Genomic DNA, 20,942 nt, shown 5'->3' with positions numbered 1-20,942 from the left:
AGTTGCTGTGGATTGTCCTGTCTCTACAGATTTGGTTAGTGAGCGACCAGTGGTCTTTGTTTATTCAGTTTGTTCGTATCGAACAAACTATTGCACCGAGTGTAAACATGTTGGCACTATAACCAAACTTTTACCTTGTGTATGATTTTCACCGCATTTTGTGACCGGAATAACATGCGGCTTTCTGACGCTACCTGCTGTGTGGATCTAACTTTCAGGGAAATGCTGAGGGTTTTTTTCTCTCATTCGCTGTGCGGTATCAAACACTGCATAAAAAATACACGCTTGGAGCAGTTTCTCGAATCAAATATCTCTTTGTCGCGAGGGACATGAATGAAGGAGCCAAACTGCAGTTAAAGTCCACCATTTAGTAATTTGGCAAATAATTCAACTACATATGTCCATGTAAACAGTCACTTTGTTCCCTGTGTGTGTATTTTGACTCTGAAACTCAGCACAAATAGACACTCCCACACCATGTCTCTTTTCTTCCTCTGACACTCCCCCCTAAACAGAGCTGGACAAGCCCTCTTTTCTGACTTTTTCCAAAGTAGAGGTGTGAAAACACCCTGCTGAAACGAGGGGTTTCATGGCCCTTTAAGGAAAGACATTAGGCATGAGAACCACACTCATATAGGCCTATAAGTGGCCACCGATAATAGGTTCAGCCCCCTTAATGGACTCTCTCATGAACTTCCAGGAGCAGAGCGATTAGGGGAAAACCATACAGACAAAGCCTCAGCCATGTCTGCACCATGACATCCAGCCCAAATGGTGCTGGCTGTGTCAGTAACAAAAGGATCTGCTCCACCAACCAGCACAGTGTGTGCGGATTCAGACCCCCTAATGGTTGATATAAAAGACCACCGATGTGTTGTCGGTTTTCACTAACACATAGTGACCTCTTACTTGATGGAAGCAAGTGTTTCAGAGCCTGAAACACTGATAACATCTCCAAACAATTAAAATGCATGTGGAAAAGATGGTCCCTTCTTTGCCCCATTGTGGGAAGGCACCTCAGGGTCACTTCCCAACCCTCACGAGAGGCATCTGAGGTCAGTGCCATGCGCTGAGAGATTACTCCCAATGTAGGGCTTTGGGACAGAAACCAGGGCTGTCACTTTATCAATAAAGCTTGTAGATAATGTCACAAGGCTTTGATTATGCGAAATCCCTGGATTTGAGCCACCACTGTAACAATCTCATGTGTAGCAGACCCAACCCTGTTTTGTGGCTGCTGCTAACCAGCCTCTGAAACTGTTTGACAGTGATAGCTAGGCCTAGCCTGAAACTCTTTACGGCCATCCAGATTAACTCGATTTGAGTAGGGAAACAGTCACACGAACATCGTTGTGGAGTCCCATAAAACATCTAAAAATGATCTGCCAACTTCTGTCTCAACACAAACTGGCACAATAACACTTTTCCTTAGGATTAGCAGCAACCTCAACTTCTCTAAATAAGCAAGAACAACACCTCTATGTGTAATTGCTAACTCCTTTAACTGGAATAAAAAGCCAAAGCAAAATCAATGGCTCGTTACTACTTAGGTGAACGTATGGGGTGTGAATGCCAGATCGAATGAAAGAACCCTATATGCCTTGCCTCTGAAGGCGAAACTCAATAACCTTCTGTGACTTTGAAGGAAGGATATGTGACAAACCAGTCCTCAGACTGTATTTGTGACACAATGGTGCTGATATTCATTGTTTTGAACTTCAGCATTTGATCAGAGTGATTTAGCCGTCTTTATGTAATGAAGGATAAAACCCTCCATCCTTCTTTGGAAAAATTAAGTAACAATATAAAAACCCTGACTCCATGTCTGGAGGAGGATCTATTCTATGACTTTCTTCCTCAGAAGGGAGTTTACTTCCTGTTCCATAACTAGAGCCTGCTTTAACTTTACTAAAAATGTAAACCACATTATTGCAACAAGTGGGATGTAAACCAAACTGCATTACATAGCTTCTTTTTAATGTAGGAATGACCCTACTGCGAAACGTTTGGCAGCCGCTCCCATTCTGCCAGAAAAATCCACAGGGGTACCAGTCCCTCAAGACTGGCCTCTATGCTCCCATAGATAGCTAACTCTGAGCACTGAAGTGAACTCACGACAGAAGGCCACCAAGTTAGCTGCTTTTGGACCCTCTGTAGATGGGGTGAGTCCACTAGCGCCACCACTTTTGGTATAAAACGTTGGTCGAAGACACCGGGGGTCTCCACGCCATGAGGCACAAGCGGTGGGAGGTTTGGCGGATGGATTCCCTGTGGGGCACGAGGAGGTGGCCTTTGCTCCTCACAGGGGCTGCCCGAAGAATTATCTTATGCTTGAACTTCTTCTAGAAGTCTCCTGAGGGTGCTGCTTCCCACCCCAGCTGTTTTTGTGGGCTGAATGGATGAAACACACTATTCTGCCCAACAATTCTGAGCGGATAAATTGCCTCAGAAGAACGGTTTCTTAGGGAAGGAAACTCAAGTAGGAGCCCCACCCCCCTCTGCCCGCTCAACAGATTCTATAATGAGCCAGCGGGTGAAATGGGGATGTCAAAGAAGAGGGATTTGTCCTTTTTCTTAGTACCAGATGGATTTAGCACAGAGAGACAGGTCCTAAGCCAAAATCAGGTCTCGTTCGACAACGGCCCTTACCCTTCCCATAGGCGTCCATTGGACGGTCTATTTGGTATGATTGTATAATTGTATGCCAACAACTAACCAGTTGACTTACTGCCTCATACACTTCACCAGTCAGAGCCGATGTTATTATCTTTACAGGCTTTGATGGCAAAGCAGGGTCTTTGCAGATGATAATTTCCTTGATATGAAGCATTACTCTGCAACAGTGTAATCTAAACAAGCCATAGCTTAATACAAGGCTAATCATACAGGCTGTGTAAGACCTGCTCCAGGTTAATACTTCCCTGTGCAGGTCCTCATTAAAAATCAGACCCCTTACATTTATAATATTAATAATTATTATTATATATTTATTCATGTTCTTGTCCCTTTATTAATCCGGGGTCGCCACAGCGGAATGAACCGCCAACTTATCCAGCAAGTTTTTACGCAGCGGATGCCCTTCCAGCCGCAATCCATCTCTGGGAAACATTCACACTCACACTCAAACACTACGGACAATAGCCTACCCAATTCACCTGCAGCATATTCTTGCCAGCGACCCAGCGACCTTCTTGCTGTGAGGCGACAGCACTACCTACTGTGCCACAGCCTCGCCAATAATAATAATTGTTATTATTATTATTGTTATGTTCTATATTATAATATATGTTATAATATTTTTGGGGGATTCATTTAAGCAACACAGGCTTAACCTCAGCCAGTTCATCATGACCTGGGGATAAATGGGGGAACAACAGAGGCGGAGCCACAATCCCACAATGCTAGTGGAAAGGCAGTCGTAGCAGGCATCCGACTCGTGCTGAAAGGACACCGATCTGGAGGACAAAGGGGAGAAGAAAACCCTTGAGTTTTGTCTCTTTAACCTTCAGATCGAGCTGTAATTCCCGCGAAATCATGCGCCACTCGGCCGCAGAGCGAGTGGAAATGAGCCGCGGAAAACGCTTCACAGCACTCGGCCAGGGCTTTTTAAAACGAGTACAAACACCCCTCTCGAGGACTGATTGTACATGCTCCTGGACAAAGGCACTGCGCACACACAAATCGTGCGTGTCCTGATCCGTGATAACACAAGGACACGGGGAAGCGCAGGATTTATATTTCTAATAGGCTATTAGAAATATAACTAACTAATAATGTTATATTTCTAATAGCCTATTATTTTTTATAGTGATGCAAAAAGAGAGCATGTGTTTGTAAGTCAGTTTAATGTTTTAATGTAGTGCCTTTTCAGTGCTTGTAAGTAGGAGGAAAAGACTCATGCATCTGAATGAAGAGAGAAATAACTGAAGAAAATGGATTTTTGCTTCCGTGGTGCTTTTTAAACCTCCCTGTTTGACGTCACACACACACATACAGTCCCACCAATTAAATTGGATTGATTTCACCTGTGCGGTGAAGTTATAAGAGAGGGATTGTATCCCATAGTATCTCCTAATAGAGATGCAGAGTACACAGCAGTTCTCTGCAGGGAAACTCCTGATTTGGCTTCAGTACTGACTAATCTAGTGTATATGCACAAATATAATTGTATAGCTTCCTATTAAAATATGAATTTAAAGATAAATTTGTGAGGAGTGCACTGTATATTGTTTTCTAGAGTGTTTACATGGTCATACAGCAAGTATTACAACAAGCATTTCGTTTTGGCTAGCTTTTGCAGCTGGACATTGCTTTACAATGACCTTGATGGGTGAGTAGGGGGTGTCTTTTGTCTCTCAAGGTGTGATTTATTCATGATCATTGTCACTCATGCATAGAGCCGAGATCACCAAAACAAACTTAACAAATTGCCGAAGAGTGGTTACTCAAAAGTCTTGTTCAGGCCCATTCAGTGTGCTTTTTGGACCTTATTCCAGCTACATTTTTTCCTCCAAAACCAACTAACCACACATAATTTGTGCTGAATACAAAAGAAAAACATGTTGGCCAGTACTATGTAATAAGTAGCTGTAATAAGCAAAATGTCAAGGGCATGTCAAAACATCTTATGCCTAGTTCACACTAAAGGATTTTAAGCCTGATTTAAGCCTGATTTGGAAGTTAACGAGCTCGCTGACAGATCGGGCTGTGATCGGGAAGAAATCTGCGGGTGCTCACCGCTCTTTATGTGTGAACTACTGAACAACGCATCAACGAGGCTCGCTGATGCGTCGCCAACACCTCGCAGACGGAAATCCAACATTTAGCATGCTAAATATTCCAGAGCAGTCGGCCGACTCAACCCCACGTGTGGTCAGATGTAGTGACGAGCTGCAGCCAATGAGAGAGCATTTCAGCATGAGCTGAATGCCCGTGTGTTCAGTAGCTCAGCAGAAACATCTGTGATTGGTCAGAATGGGCATCGATGCACTCGCTTCATTCTGCGTTAGCACAGACATGAGAGTAGGCTATATAACAGTGGAACTAGAATTCTGTAACTATTAGAATTACCATACTGCTCATTCTGACCATTCTCGTATAAAACGCCATATTGTCACAACATATTTACATTCAAAGCTATTATTGAGATATTAAAATTAAGCTTTGAATGTCTGGCATCATATTTAATGACACCATTACCCTAAAAATATCATATTTTTTTGGTAATACAACCTATAAATATGTAGTTAAGATACTAAAACACTTAAAGGTCTTGGCTTTCATTTTCACTTTCAAACAGGAGCTACTTCACGGCACAGAATATGCTGTTTTGAAAGATATCTGAAGTAAACTGATGTTTTTGCGATCAGAAAGTTTTGTTTATGTTAGCAGGAAGTTGCTAGGCAAGAAAATGCACACATATTTAAAGTCACAGCGAAAAGTATCAGACATGCATGCAGTCTTTTGTCCAATATGGTAATTTATGGCAGAAATGCTCAGTTCTTTACTGTTTTGTAAAAAAACAGTAAAAAAAAATAACAATGTCAGAAAGAAATACACTGATAGTTAGAAAACGGCAGGGTGTTATAAATATGTTAGTTTTATTTCAAACAGTTATAAAATTACAAAAATTAAAAACTCTCTGTATCTATCCACTGGAACCTTGCAGATGAGTGATTAATCCACTGATAAATCAGCTAATTTGACGATGTTTTTAAATGCTTTCTCCAAAGCTTGAAACGCTGTCAGTGATGTCATCAGCACACAAGCAGCCAATAGTGTTCTGCTTTTTCTGACGACTCCTCCCTCAAAATTTTATTGGCTGTGGTTTGATGGCTTGAATGAGCTGATGGAGAATGAGTTGTTGTCAGATCATGTAGTGTGTGACCCACCTCTTGTGGATCATTTACAGAGTGTTGCGTAGTGTGAACACCACAGAGATTAAAAGACACAAAGTCAAGTCATGTAGTGTGAACGGCACAGCGATCTGCTGATGTTTAAAATCCTGTAGTGTGAACTAGGCTTTAGGGGCCCCAAAATCACCTCAGACCCCTGAGGATTAAGCACATTATATATGTGTGTATAAGTCAAGAATACAGCATTTGTTACATTTTGCTAAACTGTCTATTAATGTAGTGTTAATGTAGAGTTTACAAATGATTCATTAACTATTTGCTTAATAAGTGATTCATAGTGTGCAGTTATTATAGTGTTACCTTATTTTATTACATTTTTTTCGTGTCTTTCTGGAATTTTGTTCTGACATTTCTACACCCTCTTTTCAGATGTGTTTTTTAAAATCATTGCATATGTGTTTGTTATGCGAGTAATAATTATTTGTTTTCTTGTTCTGAACTGTTTGTTGTTCATATGTATATTTCTATTGTATTAATATATATATATATATATATATATATATATATATATATATATATATATATATATATATATATATATATATATATATATATATTAATATATATATTATATATATAAATATATAATTTTTTTTTTTTTCAGCTTAAACCAGGAAGTTCCCATCTTTGTTTGCACCATGGCATTTCCTACCATTCCCTGTCCACTGCATGTGTTTGAGCCTCGATACAGGCTTATGATTCGCAGATCATTGGAAACAGGGACCAAACAGTTTGGCATGTGTATTGCTGATGAACTGAAAGGGTAAGAGGCCTTGAATCAAATTTAAGTTCATATAATATAAGCTTATCAAAATAAGCTTATATTAAAGTTCCACTCACTGATCAGTCTGGTGATGGCGAGCTTTAAGCATTTAAAGGCAAAAATTTCCAAAAAATAAAGCTTATAAAAAAAGTTTTCATACCTTACCGTTGCCTCGAACCAGGCCAAAGCACGCTTGTCCCCCCTCCCGTCTCCCCCGACGGCCCGCACTCACACCACAATCGGGCCTGGGCACGCTTACATCATCGATGCTGCGCTGTTCAGTGAGAAGCACTCTCACTCAGCAGCACAGTGGAGTTTTCTCTAGTTATATCGTTTTTTTGCTTTAAATCAAGCAAAAATTAAAGAACTTTGCCCTTCATTTTGTGTCAAGCATCTGGCTGGGAGATGCAATTTGACCTAATAATGATACTCGTCTTACCATAGGAAGTATCAGTGACTTCACTTTGGCCCGATTTGGCTCAAAAATTACCTAAGTGGTTGATCTAACTGTGCTTTGGGAGGACTGACTAACTGTCTCTTATTGATTAATGAAAGCAAAGTACCAAAACTTAATAGATGAAGCTTTTATTTAAGCATGGTAAGCAGCTCTGTTTCCCATTGAGGTAGGCTGCTGTGGATTTCCAGCTGCATCTCTTTGCTATTTTTTACAGAGCATTGGGCTGGATACTGGAGGGACAATAGCAGCAGCTGAGACTAGCTTTAGATGATTGTGGGCAATGAGAGATCATAAGTGGAACCCTTCTGTGGGTGAAGGCTGATCTAGCCCTGCCCCTTTTGTTTAAGCTTATAAGTTTAGAGTGGCAATGGAGGCAGTGAATAACCTTTGTTCTTGACATTGTTTTTTTCGAAAGACAAAGTTCTTGACACAATCAACATTTTCCTTCTAATCTACATGATCTCAGACACAGAGAGACAAACAGGGACTGCGGATTACAATATTTCCATCCCATGAAGTGGGCACAAAATGGAATATGCTGCTCCATACACATTTAGATTAAAATAATCATGTATATATTTAATATGCACTGTTTGAAATACTCCACTGTATGAAACTTTGCTTATTAGTGTTTATATATGAATGCTTAGTTAAATATCAACATTACACAGTGGGCAGCCATTGCTGCACTGCACAGGGAACAGTTGGAGTGTGCTTTGCCAAAGGGACTCACCTCAGCCTTGGTATTGAGGGTGGTGAGAGCTCTGAGAACTCCCACCCCCCACAATCCCTGTCAGTCGTGGTAAACCTGCGACCTTAAAATCACAAGTCTAACTCTTTTATCATTAGATCCTGGGATGCACTTTAGATAACAGCTGTTTGATTTGTAATAGTTTTCAAAACTCGCCTACTTCTATTATGAAATTTGTGCAGATAGGCCCTGCCAACATGACCAGTTACCAGTTAAAAACAAAACATATGACACTGCTAGGACTTTCTTGGTGTGCAATAGACAAAACAATTAATACCCTACTATAACTTCCCAAGGAACACAGTTTTTTTTCTTTCGTCTCCCTTGAACAACATAATAATCAAAACCTGTGTGTGGATGTGTGTACATCATGATGCTAGACGAGTTGCACTAAAGGTGGTATGTAGTTATTCACAAACGTATTCTAGGCAAACTTGCATTTATTCCATAAACATATGTTAAGATACTGAGCTGTTCTGTTATGGTACTTGAAGTAATGTTGAAATCTTTAATGTGGATATAATTTTTTTTCTTTTCTTTTTTTTTTTAAATCCGTTTTGTGTATTGGTATAACTATACAAAATTCTAGGTTCAGTATGCATCTTGGTCTTACAAAGTCTTTGACAAGCCAAAATTCATCTGTGACAAGCACATCCACAATGGACAATGTCGACTCACTTAAATACAAGGAAATCTTAGGTTAAAATATTATATCAACAATAGTCAATAATCATTCTTATACACACTTTGTGCCACATGTAGATATTTGAACTAAATTAAAGTTGACAATGTTTATTACTAAGACTTATGTGAATTTTATATACATGATAATCAGATTTCAGTGTAATTATGTCATAAGTTGGAAAAAAAAATATTGTCATATGAATGGTAAGCTTGGACTATGACTTATTTTAAACGCAATAGTGTTTTTACCATAAAAAAAGATCTCAGTAACCAATCAGTAGTCTTTTGCTACCATCTAATGGCTAAGATAATGAAATGAAATGACTTTTGATTAACACTTCTAATGGTTTTAAACTTCAAACTCCTTTAAATTTAGCATATTTGTGTATAATATGTCACATGTGCTTGAATAACGCTGTGGTTACTAAAGTAGCCCCCGGGGAACGGAAATGCTATTAGTTTATTTATTCTACGTATGGGGATTTCGTTCAGAAAGCCAATTGTCTGAAAGAGTATGTAAATGGGCCAATGAAATGCTAAATGAATTGACAGCATAAGCTTGCGCACCAGATGCTTGTTTCAATCAATTTAGCATAAAAGCACAGCGAAAGCAAGATGAGGCAATCTTTTTAAGCTGAAGAGACTGATACCTACAGCTAAGGAACAATCATTATGGCAATGCAATATAACCTTTCCGTTCCTCTCCTCAGGGAACGGGGGTTACTTTAGTAACCAGAGCATTCTCCTTCAGATGGGGAACCTCAATGCTATTAGTGGATTTAATCCCCGTATGGGGAAATGTCTGGAAAACGCCATAATGACTGCACCTTACCTTCGCCTCCTATGAGAGGATAGCCAGGCATAGCGTGAGCACACCTGCATCATAGAGAGGTGCGGCCTTCCAACGTGATCCCTGGCCCTTACTTATTCCACTTCAGAGAAGATTTACAGATTTGGATATATTTATGGGAGCCGCAAGTTTCTAGATAATTTCTAGGAATTTAAATACGACAATACATTGGGAAAGCGTTCAGTCATGATAAGAAGGACGCTGTGGAGGCCACGTGCTATTTAATGGGGAGATATGATGGCAGAATATATGGACTAGCCCTGAGAAGTGGGAGTACGCATATGTAAAATGGTAATCGGAAAGGGAAGACAAGGTTACGCCTGTGAGGGGGAACTGCACCGTGGCTGAATAAGCATATGGGATCACCTAGTAAGGATCACGCTAAGCGGGCACCTATACCCAAAACGCGGGCTGACCAGAGGGCAGACCTACAACGTAATGGGCCAGCGAGTGATTCCCAAGTCAGTGCTGGGGGCCTCGGAGGAATCTGCAGGGCTCATCCAAGCCGGGAACTTTACTGACAGAGTGAATAAGCGCACATATCTCCGTGTTAGTGAGAATGGCGCAGCAAACGTGTTTCAACACCTTAACCAAGTTGTTTCCTCAATCGTCAAGGGTTACCTAATACCCTTGAGGAAATTGGCTCCACTCACAGATTGTAAAACCTTGTAAACGTATTAGGTGTCGCCCAGCCCGCAGCTCTACAGATATCTGTTAGAGGTGCACTCCTGGGAGACACAGCTCGCCCTGGCTCTGGAAAGTGAGGGAGATGGCATCCACTATCCAGTGGGCCAACCTTTGTTTCGTTACGGCACTTCCCTGCTGCCGACCACCATAACAGACGAAGAGCTGCTCAGATGATCTAAAGCTCTAAGTGCGGTCCAGATAAATCCCTAAGCACGAACTGGACCAAGTAATGAAAGGGCTGGGTCTGGGTCTCCTCCGGGGGCAGCGCTTGCAGGCTCACTACCTGGTCTTTAAACAGTTTGGTAGGAACCTTGGGCAAATATCCCGGGTGGGGTCTCAGGACAACATGAGAGTAATTCCAGGCACGAGTCCCTGACCGAAAATGCCTCCAGGTCCCTGACCCTTTTAATCGATGCCAACGCAACCAGCTGAGCTGTCTTCAGGGACAAAAATCTTAAAGATACTAAGTTGAGTCGTTTGAAGGGATCTGCACGCAGGCTTGTGAGAACAAGGGCGAAATCCCAAGAGGACATGAGAGAGGGGTGGGTGGATTAATTCGCCTAGCACCTCTGTGGAACCGGATGATGAGGTTTTGCCTTCCCATGGTGCCGCCAGCCACCGCGTCATGATGAACGGAGATGGCAGCCATGTAAACCTTGAGTGTGGAGGGCAACAGCCTGCTTTCCAGCTTCTCTTGGAGGAAAGAAAGCATGACGCTGATCTGGCAATTTTGGGGGTCTTCGCAGCGAGAGGCAGACCATTCAGTAAGTAGACTCCACTTCAGGGCGTAGGTGCGCCTTGTGGAGAGGGCTTTAGCCTGAGTGATAGTATTAACCACCGCAGTCAGTAGGTTACCTAAGTCTTCCTCGCGTCTAATGATCACAGGTGGAGGTTCCAAAGATCGGGGCGAGGGTGCTAGATGGTGCCCTGTCTCTGAGAGAATAGGACCTCTCTCAAAGGGATCTGCCAGGGGAGGGCCATCGCAAGGAGAGAGAGCTCTGACATCCAGGTCCGGTTGGGCCAGAGGGGCGCAACTAGCCAGACCTCCTCCTCGTCGTTCCTGATCTTGCACAGTAACTGCGCGAGCAGGCTCACTGGGGGATACGTATATTTGCGCATGCCCCGAGGCCAGCTGTGGGCCAGTGCATCCATGCCGAGAGAGCCCTCTGTCAGGAAAAAAAAAACTGTCCTAACCAGCACGTGCTGCTGCTTCAGCATCGGAAAAAAAAAACTGTGGAGAGCGAGGAACACTGCCAACAGCTCTAGGCGATTGATATGTCAATGCAACTGGGTTCCTTTTCACAGGCCCGCAGCTGCATGCCCGCAACACACAGCCCCCCAGCCCATGCTGGAAGCATCTGTTGAGACAACAACATGACTGGATGCCTGTCCTAGAGGCACTCTGGCCTGTAGGGATGAGGGGTCATTCAAAGAGCTGAAGGCGCGGCGACACAGCGCAGTAACAGTGACTCGGTTTGTGCCCGTGTGCCATGCGCGTCTAGGGATTGTGAAGCCAGTGCTGAAGAGGTCTCATATGGAGTAATTTGAGCGGTGTGACAGCGGCTGCGGATGCCATATGCCCCAGGAGCCTCTGAAATCAGTGGGACCACTATTTTGCTGTTGAACTTAGACAGTTCAGCATTAGCTGAGCGTGCTCTCCGGAGAGGCGCGCTGTCATGGTGACCGAATTCAGCTCCAGCCCGAGAAAAGAGATCCTCTGCACGAGGGCAAGTTTGCTCTTTTGATGACCTGAAGCCCCAACAGGTGGAGGTGCTGGAGTGCCTTTTCTCTGGGCATAATCAATTGCTCTCGAGAGTGAAGACCCACGGAGATGGAGAGAGCCCGAAAGGGAGGACTTTGTATTGCCAACTTCGACCTTCAAAAGCAAACTGCAGATACTGACGGTGGCGGGGAAGAATGAAGATATGGAAGTATGCGTTCTTTAGGTCTTTCACTGCAAACCAATCCTGAGAACGAACGAACCAAAGGATGCGCTTCTGCGTGGGCATTCTGAACAGCAGCTTGTGCAGACAACGGTTCAAAATGTGCAGATCTAGGATTGGCCATGACCCACCGCTCTTTTTTTTTTTTTTTTGGCACGATGAAGTACGGGCTGTATAACCCGTTCTCCATCTAGGCTTGATGGTCGGCTCGATTGCATCCTTCGCCAAGAGGACAGCAATTTCCTTTCGCAAGACAGGGGCGGACAGGGGGCTGACCCTGTTGAAATACACACCCGTGAACTTGGGAGGCCATTTTGCGAATTAAATCACATAGCTGAGTCTGATTGTGCGTATGAGCCACCGCGAAGGGCTGGCCCGCGCTAACCAGGCAGGCAGAGCCCTCGCTAATGGACTCATCGCTACAATCACTGACGTACCAGCAGTGGGGCAGCGAGGAGTGGGTGTGCTGATCCGGGAAGCGCAAGGATCACTCTCACCTCACACCCAAGCTTTGGAGGGGTTGGGCTCGAGGGGTGGGAGAAAGGAGACCGTTCTCCTAGCGCTTGTGAGCCAGTGGCGAACTGCACAGAACCTGTGAGCTGGAAGGCATATCGTATCAGACTGGCAGAGTTCGGGCTGTCACATCCAGGAAGTGGAAGTGGAAAAGTGCTCTTTCATTGATGTCTCCGAATGACCCATCTCAGGGACGCTTCCCAGCCCATTTACCAGACTTAATGGCGCCCTGGGCAGTGGAGGCTGCTTGCTTCCGAGGTGCTTGATGCATCTGCTTCACCGGAGGTGAGGAGCAGCAGGTGTGAATGGCTCGGCAGGCAGAGCGGGCTTACGGTCCCGCTGATAGATGACATTACCCATCGCATCAGACTGCTTTCTCACCGCCTTGAATTCCTTGGGAATTCACCAACAGTGTCGTCGAACAGGCCAGCCTAGGATATGGGGGAGTCAAGAAAGCGGACTTTGTCGACTTCGCGCATATCAGCCAGGTTTAGCCAGAGGTGGCGCTCCTACACCACTAATGTAAACATCGTCCTCCCCAACGCACACGCAGCTGATTTAGTGGCATAGTCGTTGCGGTGTGGAGCTCGTATAGCAAGCTTGCGTCAGACCCACTCTCGTGCAGCTGGGACAACGCCGTGCTTGGTAGTGCTGGTAGGTGGCCATAGCGTGCAAGGCGGAAGCACACGGTGGGAGGCAGATAACTTACAGGCTTTGGACGGGAGACAAGGCGGACCCTGCTGAAAAGAGGTGCGCGCTCCACCTGAGGAATTGCCTCATAGCCCCTGGCTACTCCACCGTCAAGAGTGGTGAGGGCGGAGGGACACGCAGCATGGGCAGAAAAAGGTGCCCTCCAGGACTCCGTGAGCTGCGTGAAGTAGCCCGGAAAGGCAGGCCTAACATGTCCTTTTCAGGATTTTTTTTTGACAGCGCTCACTTGCCCGTAGGGGGTGAGCGGGTCTGAATTATCATCGGACAATGAAAGCCCACCCTCCAATGCAGTAGTGGACTTCCCCTTTGTCATCGAGCGTAAGGGCTACCATCTGGTTAGACGGATCACTTCCTCCGCTCGAAGATTGGATGGAGCGCTTAGAGGAGTGGGAGGTCCGAGGGGCCAAGAGGGGACGGATAATCTCCCACTAGAACCCTCAGACCTGCCCGATTGCCCGCTGCAGTGCAAGTGGGACAGCTGGGGACAGCGTGATCTTAACTGCACAACAGACATGGCATCGCAATGATGACATGAACTGCACACGAGCAATGCATTACCATGCTGGACCCCCAGACATGAAACGCAGTGCTCGTGCCCATCATCAGGGGACAGGAAACCACTGCATTTAGAAATGCACGGTTGGAGCGCCATCCTGAAAAGGATGTGCTGCACGACTGTGTTGCTCTTTTAGGTAATTTGCAACTTTATACGCACCGCTCTGGAGGACCGGACCCAAAGAACCCAAAAGAACGCCAGGCAAGGGAGAATCCCAGCTCGATTGTCCGCCGCCACGTGTATACACTCTGGACCAGGAGACCGCTCTTGTTCGCTCAAAAATGCTGGATATCAGTAGGAGGAACCCTCATCAGGTGCAAAAGCTGATGCTGCCAATTCATTTGGCATTTAATTGGCCCGTTTACATACTTTTTCAGACGATTGGCTTTCTGAACGAAATCCCCATACGTGGATTAAATCCACTAATAGCATTGAAGTTCCCCATCTAAAGGGGAACTGAGGTTTTGAGATTTCTTGTAGGATTTACAGGCTTACACCAGGGTAAAAAAAAAAAAAATATATATATATATATATATATACACATACATACAAATATACACTCAATCCAAATTAGAGAACAAATTATAAATAATTGAACAATTCTGAAATAATGTCATTTTCACTGCTCAGCAGTTGAAGGATTTTTCGTCTCGCCTATACCATGCTACCAGAACACCTTTTCCCCAAAATAACAAAGGCATTTCAACAAAAAAACATTATTTTGCAGAAAACACACTGATCAAAATTAGAGAACACATTCAGATACCTCCCAGTTATTGGTGTCAATCTGGTATCTGGTGCTAATTCCCTTGATTATCTATCAACCCCTATTTACCTGGCAGCCTAATTTCCAGTTTCACTGACTCTGCAAGATGGTGGGCCTTCCTCAAGTGACTGAAAGCCTTCGGCAGAAGGTTGTCCAGATAAAGGCCAAAGGGATGACAGCCATAGCAAGACAAGTTGGTTGTTCCAAATCTGTGATTTCAAGAATATTGATTCTTTACAACATCACTGTTACGTCTTACACAAGTCTAGGGGAAAATACAATGAACGCAGCAATATTAATTTAAAGAGCACTAAACTGGGACCAGTCACAACACAACAAAAAGTAAAGTTCCAAAAGTTTATTTACAAAACCAAAGAGTCACACAATGAGTGTTAAGGAAGCTCTAACTTCAGGAGTGGAATACAGCCAAAATAACAAACAAAACAGGGTTCTGTCTGGGAGTAAAGCCTCTAAATAAACTACAAGAGAACAATGATGAAAATCAACAACAAAACTACACTGACTCCCTGACTGACCTCAAAACAGGAGAAAAAGTCTAACAAAAAGGAATGGCCGTCCACCTCCTTACTGCTTCCTGGGGGAAAAAGCAAAAGAAAGAAATCAAAGTTTAAACCGTGGTACTGCTCTTAGCCACAACAGAGAACAAGTACCAATCATACACAAGTCAGATCTTAAATCACAACAGTTCAACTTTTCAACAGTTCTCAACAGCTTTAACTGAAACCCAGCTAGTGCTCTGGAGAAAGGTTCCTCTCTAGCTCCTTTCTCAACATCCAAGTGTTTGGCCTGTGTTTTTATCCCCTCTCACGTCTCCATGGTAAGTGAACACAGCTGTGGGAAGCAATCAGCAACCTGCTTGAAACTCAGGAGGGGAGGAGTCAAGGCAACAAAAGAAGAACAGGGAAAAAGACATGACACAATATAAACAAAATAACTTTAAACAATGCGTCTCTCGACCTAACATACGAATCATAGAATATTGATTCTTTACAACATCACAGTTCATTCAAGTCTCTCAGGAAGGCTGGTCATCCACAGAAGAGAGGACAGGATACTGCGGAAGACCTCAATGGGCAATCGTTTTTACACTACAGCTGGAACTGCTCACTAGTTCGGCACTGAAAAGGGTAAAGATCTGTCTCGTCATACAGTGTCTTGACGTTTAAGAGCATTTGGACTGAAAGCCCACTCTGCAGTCACCAAACCTCTCATTAGCAGAAAGAATCAAAAGACTAGACTAAGCTTTGCTGAGGAGCATGTTGTGTGGACGGAGGAGAACCGCTCTAAAGTTACTTCAGTGATGAAAGCAAGTTTAATTTATTTGGGTCCGATGGGAAACATTATGTTCGGCGACAAACTGGAGAAAGACTGAACCCAAAGTGTATAAAGAAGTCAGTAAAAAAGTGGAGGAGGAAGTGTCATGGTTTGGGGCATGTTTTTTGCAGCAGGAGTTGGGCCTCTACAGGTATATAGCAGAGTGAATGCAAATGTTTATCAGAACCTTCTTCAACGACATATAGTTGCTTCCCTGCATTCATTACCCAATCAGCCCGCAGTGTTAGTGCAGGAAAACGTGTCACACAGCAAAATGGGTAAAGCAGTTCCTTGAAACTGAAAACATTGAAATATTGACATGGTCTGCCTAGAGTCCTGACCTCAACCCAATAGAGAACCTCTGGAAAATCTTTGGCGACAAAGTTATGGCCAAGAAACCCATTACTGTTACTGAACCGTCAAGAAGACTGGAAGAAGAGTGGGCCAAAATCACACTAGAGCAGTGTGAGAGACTAGTGCTGTCTTGTGGCCACAGATTTGCTGAAGTCATTCAGAGCAGAGGCCTGTACACTTCCTACTAATTGCTGAGTGTTGTAACCTTCAGAAAATTTTGCTGTAATCTTTTTCCATGCTACAGTAATTGTTGTTCTCTAATTTTGATCAGTGCGTTTTCTGCAAAATAATGTTTTTTGTTGAAATGCCTTTATTATTTTGGGAAAAAGGTGTTCTGGTAGCATGTCAAAAATCCTTCAACTGTTGAGCAGTAGAGATGATATTACTTCAGAATTGTTCAATTATTTATAAATTGTTCTCTAATTTTGATCGCCTGTGTGTGTGTGTGTGTGTGTATGTATATGTATATATGTATATGTATATATGTGTGTGTGTATATATATATATATATATATATATATATATATATATATATATATATATATACACACATATATACATACTGCTTATGCTGATGTAGAGCCAAAAAAACAGTATAACTAGTTTGCAAGATTAAAAATGTAATATACATTACTTTATAAACTGTTTGACTGACAGCAGATATATTTTAGAAAACATGCACAGAAACAGCAGATCTACCATGTGATATGTAGATCAAGAGTATTTATAAAAAGTTGTGTAAAATGAGCATTTGTTTTTGCAGTCTTATGTCAATTTGAACTGAAAAGATTAGACAACAGCAATAAATGGTCTGGTGCTTTCATCTAACCCTTAAAATGGTAATTTAACCACTGAAATAAGCATAAAGACACAATGAAACTTTTTTGAGACCTTTTCTACTGTTATAGCACCACCTATTGTGTTTACTTCACACATTTTGCTTAATATTGACATATTATCATATGTCACCTGGATACAACCAATGTTATAAAGTTTTTTTTTTTTACGTTTACAGGCATGTAAGTGCTCCTTTTGTAAATAAACTTTTTTCAATAATTATTAATCTACTCAGTCCAGATATTTTTATAACACTGGTTTTGTGGTGATTGACCAAAACAACAGGGACTAGTTTGCAAAAGTAGGTTTTGCACATATTGAAGAATCTTAAATGAACTTGAGTGACAGCAGTGGTTTTAGTGTCAAAGTGTTCAGTATAAGCAGCCCTATCATATGATATGCAGATCAAGAATATTTGTAAAAAAAAGTGTGTAGATGAAGTACATTTAATGCTTTCATTTAACATGTTGTTAAAACATTTCCAACTGTCATAGTGCCACCTATTATCCAGTCTCCACAAAATTTTGCCTGCTTAAGTTATATGCCACCTGTCCACATTAGATTTTGTGAAGTTTTGAGTTGTCATTATGTGTTTGCAAGAATGTAGGTGCATGTAGGCACACCCCTTTAGTAAATCAGCCTGTTACAGCTTTCCAAAGTATAAAATTAAACTTTTTTTTGATAATTATTGACCTGGGCAGTCCAGATATTCTTACAGCACTGGTTTTGTGGCGATCGGTCAAAAAAAAAAGCACTACTCATCTACTGACTACTGATACATGAAATGTCATGTCTTTGCATAATGTTCATGATATTCAGTGTCGCTGCATAATGTTGACCAAGTTTAGTGGCAGTCGGGTAAATTACTTGAGAGGATTGTTTTGTTCATTGTATACACTTTTCACAAAAGCAAAATGACCATGTTCCTGTTAAGGAAAATACAAGACATGTTATTTGTTTGGTTCAGTGATAACTATGTTTGTGATTTGTTTCTGTGTATACATTTTTGTGATTTCTAAAAAGATTTTACACAATGAGGTGTTTAAAATTTTTAACATGGCATAAAATAAAATGCATGGTGTGTGTAATTAACAGGTTTGCAGACCACGGCTGTATGCTGGCAGTGAGAGATGTCAAGTTTTTTCCAGATGGGCGCTCAGTAGTGGACACCATAGGCATTGCTCGTTTTAAAGTTCTCAGTCATGGGCAGAGAGATGGATACCACACAGCCAAGATTGAATATTTGGAGGATAAAAAGGTATTATATTTTTTCAGTTTGTTAGCACAAGATATGCTCTATTTTTATATTTATATATGGGCGCTGGTCAAATCAGCTTATTAACTTAAAACATCTACAAAGCCCTTTAAATGGTTGGTCTCTCAGTCTAGTTATATAGGCTACAGAATCTTGGGGAGGATGGCTGATTTTACAGTTGTTCAAAAGACAACTATTAAAGGGCCATGAAACCCCCTCGTTTCAGCAGGGTGTTTTCACACCTCTACTTTGGAAAAAGTCAGAAAAGTGGGCGTGTCCAGATCTGTTTAGGGGGGAGTGTCGGAGGAACTAAAGTGGGATGGTGTGGGAGTGTCTATATGGGCACGCGTGAGTTTCAGTCAAAATACACACACATGAGAAAGTGATGGTGTTTAACCTACATGGACATCTGTATTCGAATTATTTGCCAAATTATTAAATGTTGGACTTTAATTGCAGTTTGGCTCTTTCATTCAGGGAATTCATTCATGCCCCTCGCGACAAACGCGATATTTGATTCGAGGATCTGCTCTAAGCGTGTATTTTTCATGCAATGTTTGATACCGCACGGCGAATGAGAGAAAAAAAACTCTGCATTTCCCGGAATCTTAGATGCACACGGCAGGTAGCGTCAGAAAGCCGCACGTGTTATTCCGGTCACAAAATGCGGTGCTATGTTTGCACTCAGTGCAATAGTCAACTTAATACGAACAAACTGAATAAACAAAGAGCACTGGTCGCTCACTTACCAAATCTGTAGAGACAGGACAATCACCAGCAACTAGAGCCGCTGGAATACAGGCTATTATGTCATGACCGTGACGCAGCTTCAAAAATTTGTTTCAAACAGGAAGTACGAATTTGCTTGAAATAACGCAAAAACAACCAATTTACACTTTTTAGTGAAATATAGGTGTCCTAATAGTGTTTTTAGCAGTGTGGGACACATATACGACTGTCAACAGCTCAAAAAATGTGTTTTGGTGTTTCGTGACCCTTAAACACCTTACAAAAGGAGAGCGAGACACAATATACTGTTTCTGCATGTGTGTTCAGGCTGAAGGAGAGGACTTGACTGAGCTCCTGAAGTTGCATGACTCTGTGTATGATCAGGCTATGGCCTGGTTCACTTCCCTTAAAGATGACATGAAGAATCAAATCATCAGCCATTTTGGACCACTACCTGTCAAAGACCCTGACCCACAGGTGAATGATTACATCAAATCACATCCACATGTATTGAAGTGTAATATCCAGCTTGATTTTTGCTAATTTTACACCAGTTTATTGACATATTTAATATTTTTGCTATTTGCTCTTTTTATAAGTGTATATTCAAAATGGCAGAAATCCTATAAATTAACATTTGATTCTGGTCTTATTTTTCTTAGGGAAACCCCAATGGTCCTGCATGGTGTTGGTGGCTGTTGGCTGTGTTACCACTGGAAAACAAAGCCCAGCTTACAATTCTTGCGATGAACACTCTTAAAGGCAGACTGATTGCAATTCGCAGAGTCCTCATTTTTGTAACTCGCAAGCGGCCTCGATGAAAACTAGGGCTTGGCCTAAATGTCATCAAATTGAACTTATGTTTAAGTTAATGCTGCGTCTAGCTGGAGTCATGGAAGTATCTTAATTCAACCATCTTGGTCAGGCATTGCAGCACAAACCCTCATCAATTAGTAATAAAAAAAAGATACATTTACACTCATCAATGAACAGCGGTGAGGATTATAGTCTAGTCATGCAAAGTCAAGAAAGAATTTGTCACTGATGGTTTACATTGGAATGCTCTCATTTAGTTCAGTAGCAGTAAAAGAGTTTTACAGTTGCAACAAACATAAAAACAGTGGGACCCATTTTCCATTTTCTGTCCCTTAAGCCTTGTTCACACTACAGGATTTTAAGCCATGATTTGAGCCTGATTTTAAAGTTAATGAGCTTGCCAATAAATCAGGCTGTGATCTGAAAAAAATCGCTAATGGAGATCCAATATCAAGCATGTTAAATATTCTAGACCATTCAGCCGACTTAACCCCTCGGTCAGATGTAATGACGAGATGCAGCCAATATGTGAGCATATCAGCATGAGCTGAATGGCCGTTGTGCCCAGGAGCTCAACAGAAATGTCTGAGATTGGCCAGAATCTAACCAAAGCATTCATTCTGACTGTTCCATATAAGACGTCATATTGTCCAGTCATCTATACATTTAAAGCTTTTATTGAGATATTAAAAGTAAGCTTTGAATGTCTGTCTTTAAAGTTTATGACACAGTCACCCTAAAAATATGATCTTTTTGGTAAAACAGCCTATAAATATGTAGTTAAGATACTAGAACACTCATAAAGGTCTGGGCCTCACTTTCATTTTTTTACTTTGATAAACAGGAGCTTTTTTACGGCACAGAATGTGCTGTTTTGAAAGATATGTATAAAGTAAATTTATGTTATTGCTATAAGAAAGTTATGTTTATATAAGCAGGAAGTTGCTAGGCAAAAAAGGCACACATATTTAAAGTCACGGCAAAAAGTAGCAGACAGCAATGCAGTCTGATATGGTCATT

At 42.2% G+C, this 20,942-nt stretch overlaps 1 protein-coding gene across 1 annotated transcript in view; it reads left to right on the top strand.

Annotated features, from left to right (window-relative positions):
• Positions 1–20,695, top strand: part of si:ch1073-440b2.1 — a 91,680-nt gene extending 70,985 nt beyond the window's left edge. Inside the window, exons 9-12 of the mRNA XM_073951882.1 lie at positions 6,520–6,678; positions 18,218–18,380; positions 19,434–19,583; positions 19,769–20,695. Of these exons, the coding sequence (XP_073807983.1) occupies positions 6,520–6,678; positions 18,218–18,380; positions 19,434–19,583; positions 19,769–19,927 (631 nt within the window). The 3' untranslated portion in view covers positions 19,928–20,695. The remainder of the gene's footprint in view (positions 1–6,519; positions 6,679–18,217; positions 18,381–19,433; positions 19,584–19,768) is intronic.
• Positions 20,696–20,942: the final 247 nt, after the last annotated feature.

This window comes from Danio rerio, chromosome 1, assembly GCF_049306965.1.
Source record: "Danio rerio strain Tuebingen ecotype United States chromosome 1, GRCz12tu, whole genome shotgun sequence".
Taxonomy (NCBI): Eukaryota; Metazoa; Chordata; class Actinopteri; order Cypriniformes; family Danionidae; genus Danio; species Danio rerio.
Note: the sequence above shows the minus strand (reverse complement) of the source record. Positions and strands in the feature narration are given on the sequence as shown.